This window comes from Triticum aestivum, chromosome 2A (genome assembly GCF_018294505.1).
Source record: "Triticum aestivum cultivar Chinese Spring chromosome 2A, IWGSC CS RefSeq v2.1, whole genome shotgun sequence".
Classification (NCBI taxonomy): Eukaryota; Viridiplantae; Streptophyta; class Magnoliopsida; order Poales; family Poaceae; genus Triticum; species Triticum aestivum.
The window spans coordinates 109,629,789-109,643,581 of NC_057797.1; the positions used below are offsets into that span (position 1 = coordinate 109,629,789).

General features: G+C 48.0%; 1 protein-coding gene and 1 long non-coding RNA gene across 3 annotated transcripts; one reads left to right on the forward strand and one right to left on the reverse strand.

The window, feature by feature from the left end:
- Positions 1-4,499: 4,499 nt before the first annotated feature.
- LOC123187861 (uncharacterized) lies at positions 4,500-7,560 on the forward strand. 2 transcript variants are annotated; one of them, XM_044599825.1, is made up of 4 exons: positions 4,500-4,688; positions 5,270-5,451; positions 5,806-6,180; positions 6,282-7,560. In XM_044599825.1, the coding sequence occupies exons 2-4, from the start codon at positions 5,274-5,276 to the stop codon at positions 7,001-7,003; spliced, it is 1,275 nt and encodes a 424-aa protein (XP_044455760.1). In that variant the 5' UTR covers positions 4,500-4,688; positions 5,270-5,273; the 3' UTR covers positions 7,004-7,560. The 2 variants fall into 2 exon arrangements, with proteins under 2 accessions (XP_044455760.1, XP_044455761.1); XM_044599826.1 differs by having other exon boundaries at positions 4,532-4,716.
- Positions 7,561-10,330: 2,770 nt separating this feature from the next.
- LOC123184955 (uncharacterized) lies at positions 10,331-11,084 on the reverse strand. Its single transcript, XR_006493130.1, has 3 exons — positions 10,958-11,084; positions 10,781-10,877; positions 10,331-10,412 (listed from the first exon to the last, which is right to left on the reverse strand). It is a non-coding gene; the product is annotated as an uncharacterized lncRNA (long non-coding RNA).
- Between the last annotated feature and the right edge of the window lie 2,709 nt (positions 11,085-13,793).

Below are 13,793 nucleotides of genomic sequence, written 5' to 3' on the forward strand. Positions count from 1 at the left end.
ATCTATAAAACGTCACAGTTTCTTATTTGGACTCCCCACCTATTTATTTCTCGGTCGCCCGATTATGATCGGAGGGACCAAATAGTCTCACTTGAACCATCTACTATATATATCTGGACAAACCCTAGCCCTAGATGTCCCATCCATCAAATCCTCCTCCGCCGCCACTCCACCAAATTCCCCTCGGGATCCATACCGAGCCAACCATCTCTCCACGTCCCCGATCCATCCACCAACCAGCATCGCCTCCGACCAAGTCTCTTGTTTTCCGCCGCCACCCGTCGCATCTTCCTCGGGATCCATCCTGATCCCGCAGCCAATCCTCCACCTCTCCTCGAATTCATCCATCGGCCAACCAAATCCCGCCACCTCCCTCACCGACTCTGGACACGCACGCGGATCCGGCCGTCTCTCGCCATGCCCGCGCCATCCCCATCCCCGGCGTCGTTCACGCCTCTAGCCTCGCTCCCAGCCTCCCGCAAGCAGAGGCCCCGCGAACCTCTCGCTCCCTCGAGCTCGCCGCTCCTCCCGATCCAACGCGCCCTCCGGCGACCACGACCCCGACCAGACGAAGCCTTGCCATCCCTAGCCTCCCCCTCGCCATCCCTCTCTCTCCCGTTGCTAAACTCTTTCCCTTTCCCTGTGTTCTTCACGCAGGAGCTACAGTAGGCCATGGCGCCCTCTTTTTCCTCGCCGGAGCACCGCGTCGCCCGCGCGTTCCCATGCTTCAACAGAGCACGGCGCCATGCCTGCCTCCTTTGCCTCGTGCTCGTTCACCGCCGCCAAGTTCGTGCTGCCATGCCCCGCCGCTGCTGCTGCAAGTCCCGCTCCGTCCCAGCCTCTTCCCCGCCGTCCTGGTCTTCTCCTCGCTCCCAGACCTCCTCGTCGAACCTCGCCGGAGTTATTCCATGACGCCAGCAACAGCAGCAGCCGCTGCACCCTCTCGCCGCCGTTTTTTTTGGAGCCTGCCGCCCATGGAGCTCCTGAAGGTTCCCGTCGCATCCGCCTCATTCCAGGGAGGGACGCCCTCGCGCCACGCCATCGCCCGGATTAGCCACCCATCGCCGGAGTTACTCGCTGGACCTCTGCACCCGCCGGCCTCCCTGCTTCTACTGCTTCCTGCATCGGTCATCGCCGTCTTGCTGCTGCATCGAGCCGCTCCAAGCCGCCGCTGCAACCCTTGCTTCGAGCGACAGAGCACAACGGGTCATGCCCGCGTTGACCAGTCGCCTCGCTCATCCAATGCCTCGTCCCGCTCCTCGCTGGTTGACCGCGACCACGCCTAGGCCGCATCTCGCGCAAGGCCCAGCCGCGCCCCTTCAGCCATCCAGCCCACCAGATCCGAGCCACGGCCCATGGTGAGGCCAACTCCAACGCCTCCTGTGTTTTTTTTCTTTCGCTGTTGGGCCAGTAGTTTCGGTCCATGATGTTTTCTTCCCCATGGTGATTCCATCTTTTATCCAGAGACTAGCAGTTTTACAGAAAATCCCCTGTTGTTCATGCATATCATATCTCACAAAATATGCATCATATCTAAAAACTTCAAATATGAAAAATGCTTAGAATTGCATCTAGATTCATAATATCCAACTTTCATACATGTTTGAAATGTTTAAAATGTTGTTTGATTAAATTTGCTCTAATAATATGCTAAAATGATTTAATTCATAACTAAATAACCGTAGCTCCATTTTAAATAAACTTTATATGTAAATGGGGTAGAAAAATGCCTAGTTTAACATAATGGCATCAATTTGCATGTTTAACAACTTTAAAATATGGTTTAGGGCAGAACAGTACCAAACCTAATATATGCATATGAGGATTTTCCGGAATTGTTGTTTGTTATTTCCGGCCTCATTTAAACTTGCCTAGATAGGTAGTTTTCATATGCTTCACCTCTTGCCATGCTAATCAACATTTAATATTGTTGAGTACCTAAACAAGAGAGAACTCAATAAGTCATGTGGTGTTTCGTCAATATGCAACTCGTTGCATATTGAGCTCCACTTAATTTGTAGTATTGTTTGTGCACTTTGCCATGCCATACCTCATTAAATCGAACATGCATCATACTTGGTTGTGCATCATGCCATGTTTATGTGATGGTTGTTTACTATGTTACTTGCTTCTTTCTGGGTAGCTTCTCTCGCTAGCTTCGGTTCTGTTCCGGAGTTGTGAAGATTCATTCGACTACATCTGTTTGTCTTCTTCATGGACTCGTTCTTTTTCCTTGCAGGATTTCAGGCAAGATGACCATACCCTCGAAATCACTTCTATCTTTGCTTGCTAGTTGCTCGCTCTATTGCTATGCCGCGATACCTACCACATGCTTTATCATGCCTCCCATATTGCCATGTCAAGCCTCTAACCCACCTTGTCCTAGCAAACCGTTGTTTGGCTATGTTACCGCTTTGCTCAGCCCCTCTTATAGCGTTGCTAGTTGCAGGTGAAGATGAAGTTTGTTCCTTGTTGGAACATGGTTATTGTTGGGATATCATTATTAATATATTGTTTACTTTAATGCATCTATATACTTGGTAAAGGGTGGAAGGCTCGGCCTTCTGCCTGGTGTTTTGTTTCACTCTTGCCGCCCTAGTTTCCGTCATACAGGTGTTATGTTCCTTGATATTGCATTCCTTACGCGGTTGGGTTATAATGGGAACCCCTTGACAGTTCACTTTGAATAAAACTCCTCCAGCAAGGCCCAACCTTGATTTTACCATTTGCCACCTAAGCCTTTTTCCCTTGGGTTCTGCAGACTCAAGGGTCATCTTTATTTTGAACCCCCGGACCAGTGCTCCTCTGAGTGTTGGTCCAACCTGTCAGCAGCCGGTGACAACCAGCGGCAACTCTGGGTTGGCCTACCGGAATCTTCGACAATCCGGTGTGCCCTGAGAACGAGATATGTGCAGCTCCTATCGGGATTTGTCGGCACATTCGGGTGGCTTTGCTTGTCTTATTTTACCATTGTCGAGATGTCTTGTAACCGGGATTCCGAGTCTAGTCAGGTCTTCCTGGAAGAAGCAATATCCTTTGTTGACCATGAGAGCTTGTGATGGGCTAAGTTGGGACACCCCTACAGGGTTTGAACTTTCGAAAGCCATGCCCGCGGTTATGGGCAGATGGGAATTTATTAATATCCAGTTGTAAAAAACTTGACACTTAACTTAATTAAAATGTATCAACCGCGTGTGTAGCCGTGATGGTCTCTTTCCGGCGGAGTCCGGAAAGTGAACACGGTTTTGGAGTTATGTTTGTACGTAAGTAGTTTCAGGATCACTTCTTGATCACTTCTAGTTCACGACCGTTGCTCTGCTTCTCTTCTCGCTCTTATTTGCGTAAGTTAGCCACCATATATGCTAGTGCTTGCCGCAGCTCCACCTCACTATCCTTTTTTCCCTACCCATAAGCTTAAATAGTCTTGATCTCGCGGGTGTGAGATTGTTGAGTCCCCGTGACTCACAGATTACTTCCAAAACCAGTTGCAGGTGCCGATGATGCCAGTGCATGTGACGCTACCGAGCTCAAGAAGGAGCTCGATGAAGACCGTGTTCGTTGTGTTGTTTCGTTTCTAGTTGATCAGTAGTGGAGCCTAGTCGGGGCGATGGGATCTAGCATTAGGGGTGGTCTTTCTTTTATTTTGGTTCGACTTTGATTGTATTCTGGATGATGTAATGCTATTTTTATGTATTGTCTGAAGTGGTGATTGTAAGCCAACTCTTTATCCCTTTCTTATTCAGTATATAGGATGTGTAAAGATTACCTCTTTTGCGACATGCCTACTATGCGATTATGCCTCTAAGTCATGCTCCGACACGTGGGAGATATAGCCGCATCGTGGGTGTAACAGTTGACTAGCTCGGCCCCGCCGAGTCCGTTCCGAAGGCAGGCGAGGGGGCCGCAGCAGTTCTGCACGCCGTAGCCCTCCGTGGGCTCTGCCCTCCATCGGCGCAGCGCCAGCCTCGCCGTCCTGTTCTCGTCGACGATCCTACCCAGGAAGCGGGCGGCGCCGTCGAAGAGGAGGATGGAAGGGTACCTCGAGCGCGCGGCTGCGGCATGGTCACGCACGAAGGAGGGGCTAGAGATCATGGAGCGCCATCTCCTGCAGACGACCTTGCACCTCGTGGCCGAGGACGGCGGCAGGAGGGTAAGGATCTTGTACAAGGTCAAGTCCGGGAGGCGCTCCGTGGCGTCGTCGTCGGACTCATCGCCGTCGACTGGTGGCATCGGTTCGTCCTCGTCCACGGCGGCCGCCCCGATCTGGCGGGCTGGTTTAGGGTTAGGGTTCCTGTGTGATCGGGCTGCACATTGCTAATCGCTTATTCTGTTTTTAACACCAGCGCACGTGTTTTTTCTTTTTCAGAAATTATCAGCGAACGTGTGGTCTTTTTTTTTCCGATGGAAACCAGCGAACAAGGAAAGGTGTACAGGCCCGTGATGAGACACCTTTCGTGGCCCATTTGGCCCGTCGCAAGTAGCTTCCCCTGCGCTGCACGCCTCTGTTCCCTTCCTCACGACGCAACTGAAGCCGTCGTCTTCGTACTCTTCTTCCTCCCCAGATCTTCCTCCACTACCGTTACCTCGTTTCTCCCCCTCTCCCGCACGGCAGCGTCGTTGCCCACCAAACTCCTCACTCCACCCGTGGAATCTCGCCTACTTTCCCGGCTCAGATCCGAGCTTATACGGTACGGGGAGCCTCGCCTTCCCCCCCTGGTCTGTCTTTCGAAGTTCACATTCAGATATTTTAGCTGTCGTCCTAGTTTCGCTAGTGTCTTGCTGAGCTACTTTAGTTGTAGCAGTACTTCCTTCGTCCGAAAAAGCTTGTCCCTCAAATGGATGTATCTAGCACAAGTTTGAGACAAGCTTTTTCGGATGGAGGGAGTAGTAGTTTATTCGCGGAGAATCTCTGAATTGTGTGAGTTTTTTTTTTTTTTTGTCGATTGGTACGGTGGTCTCGGTTTCTTGGCGTCGTAGCAACTCAAATTGACTCGTAATTTGCGACGGATTCATGTAAACTGCCATTTCCGTTGTTGGGTGTGGAATATGCCCTGTTCATGGGTTTCTTTATAGCTCCATTTCCCATAAATTTTGGTTCATGGCTTATGAACAACTTTCAGTATACGCTAGTTTTGTACTCTGTTATGGCTGCTATTGGTTTGTTCCATGTGTGTGTATGCGTGTTTTGAACTAATTAATCATGTTTGCACACAGGCTTCGATGTCTTATTTGTGTAACACCATGCTATCTGTTGCTCATCCTGTTACAGCGAAATGGTGATCCTTTGTGCTGGCCAACCTGCTCCTTCGGTTCATTCTGAATTTCTGTCTCGATGGTTATCACTCAACAGCCCCAAAATGCCTTACGCTCTGAACTCAACCGCAAGGAAAATCAGAAAGCAAAACAGACATCGGCGGATGATCACTTTTGCAAAAAGTTCTTCATTACAAGGTATTTCTCATAGGAACTAAGCAAACCATCCCATTCAGTAGCTAAACTAGATTTCGCCTGCTTTTAGATGCTGGAAATTTACAGTAGTTCCTTTGGAAGCAATATATTCTTTGGAAATTTCACAGTGAATCATGTAAATCGTGATTCGAGTAAATGTTCTTGTATTTGCCCAGATCTTCGGATGCTCTTAATGGCCTAGCCTTCAGCAAATGTTGTGTAGCAATACGATTCACTTGTTATGCCATGCCCTCTGTTATGATGTAAATTCTGAATTTGTGGCTGAACCTATACTTATTCTTGTTAACATTCAGAGCATAAAATTATTGAATTTCTACCTTTCATTGCATTGTCCAGATTCCGTGGCATCTGTAAAGCCATCTCGTCTTCTGCCCACGGTGGAACCAAAAACATTTCCCAATAGTGTCCCTGATGAGATACTATCGAAACTCAGATTGGAAGAATCTGATGCCTTTTACATACTAGAGCTGTGCACAAGTAGAGAACTTAGTTCCTCTTTGCTAGATAAGAACTCAGCGATCTTAATCTGCTTAATTGATGTCGATGGTGACTCCTTGTTACAAAGAGTACCAGCAATCTATGGTGACCAACCTTCACATGGCACCAAGGCATCACAATTCCTCCCCTTTCAAAGTGGTTCAGTTGATATCATCACCTTTAAAGGTCCCAAATTGCAGACAATCAAAGAAATCTGGATCGGCCTTGAATCAGGTACACTATCCACCTAGTTGTCTGTTCTGCGCATATATGTGGCCGGTGCTTACTAATACTAGTGTACCCTTCATTTTCACAATATTACCGTTGAAGATCAGGTTCATGGAGATTAGATGGTTTAAGTTTGAAAGTGATCCATGGAGCCCGGAATACACCTGAAGATCTTGAGGGAACACTTGAGCCCAAGTTCAGCGGTTTACGGTACACGTTCGACAAGCTAGGTGCGCTGCTTGGTGAGGATGGAGCTTCAGTAGTGGAAGCAAGGCCTACTGCTGTCACTGACCTGTCAGGAATTAGCATTTCTGATCTTCAAGAGGGACAGCTATCCTCAGCAAAGACAGCCTCAAGCATTAAGGAATTGAAGGAAGATGGTCTGAGGGAGTATGCTGATCTCAAGCAATCCTTGCTGCTTTACGACATATCTATTGTTATAACAGGTTTCTCTGCCTTCACTCTGGCTTCGAATGATGGAGCCGCCTACTCATTCCTCGTCGGCGGGATTGGAGGGTTCCTGTATCTATTGCTGCTCCAAAGATCTGTGGACGGGTTACCGGCAATTAGTTCTCCTTCAGAAGCGAGCAGTTCAGAGCCCAGTATGAACTTCAGCGGCGTAAGAAGGCCATGGTTGATATTGTCGATTGTAATGGTTGCTGGGGCTGTTGCACTGAAGTACGGTGCTGGTGGTGACAGCTTCGAGCTGACTCCGACTGAGCTATTTGTTGGCGCCGCAGGGTTCTTGGCGAACAAGGTTGCTGTTCTTCTGGCAGCATTCAAACCCTTGCAAAGTAATTTGGAGAGCGACGATAGATCTGTGGACTGAGCTTCTTGAGGACATTGCTCTGAATATACTAGCATAATGTTAAAAAAGGGGGTAAAATTTAACAGATGTAGCCTTTCGTAGTAGCTCGACAGCATTCAAGATCTTAAGCTAAGTATGGAAAGTGCAGGGGATCAGCCCAGAGGCAGAATTGAAGAGCGTGTGCTTGTAACTTGAGCCTACTAGTAACTTCATTCCATCAGCATGCACAACCACAGAAATTCATCCCTTAGCATTCTTTTGAGTCAGTCAAGAACAGATGGTCTGGTTGATAAAATCATAAAATACATTTCTGGCCGTGACACCTGGAGATACCAGATACCTCAAATGGTTCAAATGTTCATTCTGGTGAGATGGTTTGGTTACTAACTCCAAACTTATGATATTAATAGCATTACCATATGGTATATCGATGTAAATAAATTAATCGACTGTCCCGGGCAATTGGGCTGCTAGGTATTACAATACAGATGTCTGCATAGAAAGTGGAGTTATATTTGTCATATGTGGAATGTTCTTACGATTGGAAATATAGATGAATTTTCAGTGTGTTAAATTTATATTTGTGAATTATACTTGACATTGAAATATGATATTAGTGATATATTTCACCAATATCAGTTTCAGACACTAAAGAGAGCAGATTCACAAATATCATATTTCAAAAGTATGATTTCACTCAATTAAAAAACACAAATTTCAAAAAATGATTTTAAATAGATAACATTTTCTAAACAACAAATTTCAAATATTTCACATGGAAATCTGCTTCATATATATGAAAACTGATTAGACTCATTTAGAAAAAAAATGATTTTACTCATTTCAAAAAACAAATTTCACTCGTTTTAAAAGAATGGTTTCACTCATTCTGAAATACTGATTTCACTCATTCAGAAAATAATTTCACTCATTTTAAGAAACTGATGTTTGTGAAATATAACTGACATCTAAATGAATGGAATGAAATAAGCAACTTCTCGAAAAAATCATTGAAATAAGCAGCTTCACAAATATCAAATTTCAATTTCAGCTATATTTCACAGGATTGAGTGAAATGAGTGGACTTTAAACGTTGAAATTTAAACGTGTTTGAAATGTATCCAAGCTTTGTCCTCAAGGTCTTGGCGCTAGGAGTTCAAATATATAAGAACAAAATGGAAAAGATAGTATAGTTTAGAATATATGAATGATTGAAGTAAAATCATGTTTGAGAAAAAGCAAGAGAGATAATTCTATAAGGGCATCTCCAATACTGACTCACAAATTTGCCTCGGCGGTGAGGCTTGGGGCGCCACATTGTCATGTGCTGGTTGTTGATGTGGGCATGGGCATCCGCGGCGCAATGTAGTCCGACATCGACGCCTCATTTGCGATGTTTTCCTCGAGCCAGGCTAGCTCATGCTGCCCACTTGTCGATGCCGATCTCCTAGGCGTCATGAGTGAAGGTGCGTTGATATATTTTGGTTTGGAGTTTTGTCGTGCTCCGAGGTGTCGGTTATGGGTGTGACGCGGTCTATGTGCTTTGTTCTCTACCTCTTCACCATTCGTAGCTTAAGTTTGGACAAGATGAGTAGTGTGCCGGCGTTGTCGTGGTGGACGTGCTTGTTAACCTCTTGGCGTAACACTGTGCCAAAAGCCGTTGTATCGGTCATCTCGACTCTTTTTTATGAATATATGATACGCTTCAACAGACAACTAGAAAACTTTCTTTTCTTTATCTTTCTTCTCAGTGTTCGCCCGAGACTCGAAATAGTTAGGAATTAGGAAATGTGATTTTATCAACATCATCCTGCTCTCATTCCTACCAGGCACAAGGTTTGTTAGAGCAACTCCAAAGCGCCGATCCATTTCGTCCGCCTGCGTTCGTTTGGGTTGGCGTGGATAAAAGTGGCGGCCCAACGCGCCGACCTAAACCTAAATCACGTCCGCGTCGCGTCCACGCCGACGCATTTGCGGCTCAAATTTGCGCCCCAAATGCGTTGGCGCGGACGCCGAGCGGACGCTTTGCGCGCCTTCTCGCTATCCGCTGCGTCCCCACATGGCAGCCGTCCAACTACCCGCTGCCCACGCGGTCAGCTTAATTTATGACGACGGGCCCATGCGTCAGCGACGGCGCTCGTCCTTTTTTAAGCCGACAGTGCGGCAGGGCCGTCCTCATCCATACTCGCCGTCCACATCTGCCCACCTTTGCTCCCTCGTCGCCGGCAAACCCTAGCCACCACAACCACAGCGAGATGGGCCTCCGGCGTCAGCGGCAGCAAGGGCAAGTCCCCCGCCACCCCTTTCCCCTCCGAGTTCCTCCCACCTCCGCCGGCGCCTCGCCGGCAGAGGCAGCGCGTCAACGTGCCAGTGCACCAGGCGGAGTGGCACTGGCAGAACCGTCAGCCTCTGCCGTATCCGGACGCGACGCTGCCGCACGACTGGCATCTGGATCCAGATAGAATCCCAGTGCCGGCGGCGCCGCGGACGGCTCGTGCTCACGCGGAGGAGGTGCGGCGCCGGCGGGCGTTGCTGATGCCGGAGCAGCGCCTCGACAAGGCCTACGCAACCGACTCGCCCAACTGGGCGAGGTGGTTCGCCTTCGAGCACGAGGAGGCGAGGCGACGGGGCGTGCGCGAGGTCGACCGGAGGCCAACGCCGCTCGTCGTCCGCGAGGAGGACCAGGCAGCCCTTGCGGCCGTCTACCGGGAGAGCGAGGAGGACGAGCGACGCAGAGCGGAGGTGGCGGAGGCGGAAGAGGAGGCCCGCTACGAGGCGGCAATGGCGCAGGCCCTTGCCCTCCCCGCGGCGGGCGACAGTGTGGTGCCGCCGGTGGCCCCGCCATCCCCCATCAAGCCGGAGCCGGAGCTGCAGCCGGAGCCCGAGCCCGAGCCCATCGCGCGCTCCTCCTGGAATGGAGTGGTGCGCGAGTGGGTGTCGCGCCACCGGTTTGGCTGGGGGCGACGCCGGCGCAGGAGCAGGCGTACCTCGAGATGTGGCGCCAGCGCCGGCTAGCAGAGGAGCGCCGTCGTGGCGAGTACGAGGAGATGCTCGAGCACGACCTCGAGTAGGAGCAGCGCGAGGCCGAGGAGAAGGCGCGCCAGGCCTCGGCTGCACAGGCGGCCGCACACCCCCTCCCCCCTGCCCCGGCACTGCCTGCGTCGGCACAACCCGACATGGCGGCGCTCTGGAATACGACGTTCGCCTGGGCCGGGCCGGCGCCGACGCTCATCGACCTCACGGACCCCGAGGACGACGACGCCGCCGCCTAGGGCAGCGTCCCGCCTCGTAGTTTAGGCTGTTTTTTAAAATGCAAATGTGTGAACGCGTAGACTCTTGCAGGGCCTAGGTATACGCGCTGGGCTGTAGCTTTCATTTTATCTTTAACAGCATCGAGAACGGTGGATACAGGTATCCCCTCATTGATCTCCTAATTTAAAACCATGATTTCATCAATTGACAATGCAAACATACAATGCAGCAAGTTAGTATCTGGAAACTATCAAGACATTAAGGATTTGCGAACCACAAAAATTAGGCCACACACTACCCACAAGTTAACTGAAAGCTTGTGGCCCATCCATCTTAGGGTCACTACCCCCTTAACTAGCACAAAAGGAATGCAATACAGAACAGGTGGTTACTGAAAACTGTCACAACATTCTCCCCCTCATAGAACAGTATAACTAGCACAAACAATGAATTATCCATCACAGAACCAAACAATATGTGGCAAAATTAGCTACAGAACATATGTGAAAATCAAGCAATGAGCAACTTTATATTAATTCAGATAACCTCCTCTGCAACAGCTTCTGGAGAGGGAGGGGGGACAGCTGCTGTAAAAGGATTTGGTCCATCTACTTCAACAATATGAGCTTTTTTTCTCATCCTCCTACACATATACAGAATGAGTTACCTACCAGAATCAGCATTGTAAATAATCAGCATAAGATACTTGCAGAAAGTAAGTACCAGAAACAAGGTATGAGGAAGCTTTGGGCGAGTAAGCTTGGTACGCCTCGACCACTTCCGTGTAGCAGGTACGAAGGGAAGGCTACCGGAACTGTTCTCCATGACGGTCCAGCCTTTGGGCTGCAGTTAAAGCATCCCCACTTTAGAACAGAACTAAACTAGAAAAATAGGCTAGATTGTATAAATAAATTCAGGGCTCCATCGCACAAAACAAATAAATCTGTATAAGAGACTACATAACCAATACGTGATTGCTAAGCTGAGGCCAACGTATTTTCCAAATTCGATGTGGTCTAAAACAGCCGAAGCTCATAATAGGAACAGCGACGCCATTGCCTTCAGATAAGGGAAACACATAAACCACTGACATTCGGCAATCAAATACTCCGTCTGTTCATCAATATACAAGTCTAAACAGACATGCTCGAAATGGCAGTTCCTATAATATTATCAGATGAATAGTGTAACGCAAGAACTCCACAGATGATACAGGGCTGAAGGACACTCGGACGATGGCTAATCCAGCCGTTAGCTGCTGTTTCAGCATTGCCCATGGATGGCGTGATAAGCATGTCGTGCATGTATCGTCTGGTAAATGCCAAGCAGTGCTCAAGTGTAATGTGGTTTAAGAACTCCAAATAGATGGAGGTGCATAGCAAAAATTGCAGACAAATTCGTTAACTCAAATACTGCATGCCTACGTGATTTGTGATTTGGGATTCGAAATCAAAGGAAACAGGTGGAATAAGGGCGGCCACCATAACACGTGAGATGAGATAACAGAAACTGCACAATTTTAGAACTCAGAATCGAGGCAAACAGATGGTTCAGGGCGACTATTACTCGTTAAATCGAACATAGAACATGCGCCCATAGACTAGGTAACTTGAGACCTCAAAATCGCTGGAACAGAAGGAATCAGAGCCCCGATGGCAACCATGAAGCATGATGTCGAGAGGCCACACCGCACCATGCGAGCGTCAACGAAAGCAACCGAAGCGATTTCAGAAGTCGAATTCGATCAAATCAGATGGGTTCGCAGCGCAAATAGCGGCCGCAGGTGAGCATAAACTAGGAACTCGGTGATTTCAGAAGGAAACCGACGGGTTCAGACCGAAATGGCAGAAATCGAACACGCAGCACGCGAGGATTCCGTGGGAAACTCCAGTCAGTTCATGAGAAACAGCGACCACAACGGGTGAAATCCCATGCACTTGGAACTTACCGCCATTGGAGGGGGGGTAGGGGAAGCTGAGGCGGGAGCGCTGAGAGGGTGAAATCTGAGGGTGTGATGTGGAAGGGGAATTTTGGTGAAGAGCAGTGCGGCATGGCTGATTATATAGTCCTGATTCCTTGTGGCGCACGAGAAAATTCGACGTGAGGAGGGAGGAGAATGCAGGTGCGGAGAGGGAATGCTCTGCAGCTAGGAGGGAGGCAATGATTCTCCCGGCGGAAGAGAGAGACGTTCGGGGGCAAAATTTTGGGTTCAAGGGGTTTGGGGCCTTGGGCCGTGAAAATGGAGAGGTGTGGGGGCTTCGCGTAAAAAAGATGAGGAAAACCACGGCCCCGTATCCTTCGCGTAATATATACGCATTAATTATACCTCTTTATCATTCTCAATATACTTCATTAAATATTCTAAGATACCTCAATATGAGTTTTATTAAAAAAATATCATCTACGACGTACTTTTTGTAATATACCTTTTTCATGTACAAATACGTCTGTATATACGTAAACATTTAAAAAATGTAGACTCACATGAATTTTTTCATGAAACTCATTTTGGAATATCTAATAATTCCTAGTGAAGTATATTAAAAATAATAAAGAGGTATAAAAAATTCATCTATGTGGTATATTAAGAGCGGGAATACGTACTCCTAGAAATACACAACTATTTTCCTATATATATATATATATATATATATATATATATATATATATATATATATATATATATATAAAGTCTATTAACAACCCAGGGTGAAGAATAAATAATTCTTCACCCTGGTCGTTCCTACCCAGCCAGGCGGTCCGGCTCAAGCCTTACGTAGATTTATTTCCACACTGATGTAAAATTACGGCCGTATAGTTGTGTTTGTACCAAGCGAGTCGGGTCAGATTAGAGTTCATCTACGAGTCCGGGTCGGCCGGGGGCTGGTCCGGGTCTCTGCATATATATGTGCAGCGAATCCTCAGTTTTGTACAATTGTACCTCAGACATTTGACAAGAAAATAAGAAAAACAGAGGGCACGATACGAGCCCAAGCTTTCTTTCTCTCTCTTTTTTTAAAAAAAAATTTTGAGCATCGGTTATTGGGTGAAATCCATCGTGCAAGGCGATGCCCGAGACAGATGAGGAGAAGGTGGTCCGGCTGCAGGCACTTGTGGCGTTTGGCAAGGCGGCGCACCCGGAAGCCATGCGCTACAGCGACATGGAGGAGGAGGACGTGGTGGAGGAGTACCGGCGGGCGGGCAAGCTGCACGCCTATGACCAGGACAAAGAGTGAAAGAAGCGTTTTGTCAGGGTTGCCAAACTCCACCCGTGCTCGTGGGGCAAGCAAATGGTTGAAGAAGACGAGGACGACTTCAAGATAGGGCTTTGTTCATTATTAATCAATGATGAATCTTAGGTTAACTATGTCGGAGTGGGTGTTGCTTAAGTTCGTATTTGTCAGATATGTTTAGCTGGTTAACTCGTCTTTTAATGTTGTTGTTCTACTTAATGGATGTTGTCATCGGCAGTGACATATGTGTGACTTCTTCGTCAATCTTCAGATAGACACTGATAGGAAATGCACGTGTATGTGAACATATATCTCTACTCTGTGTT

Excerpts from the sequence above, each read along its gene's own strand:
- LOC123187861 (XM_044599825.1), top strand. The coding sequence starts at position 5,274 with ATGGTGATCCTTTGTGCTGGCCAACCTGCTCCTTCGGTTCATTCTGAA. Across the intron at positions 5,452-5,805 it reads AAAAAGTTCTTCATTACAAG|ATTCCGTGGCATCTGTAAAG; the intron begins GTATTTCTCATA and ends TGCATTGTCCAG. Across the intron at positions 6,181-6,281 it reads CTGGATCGGCCTTGAATCAG|GTTCATGGAGATTAGATGGT; the intron begins GTACACTATCCA and ends GTTGAAGATCAG.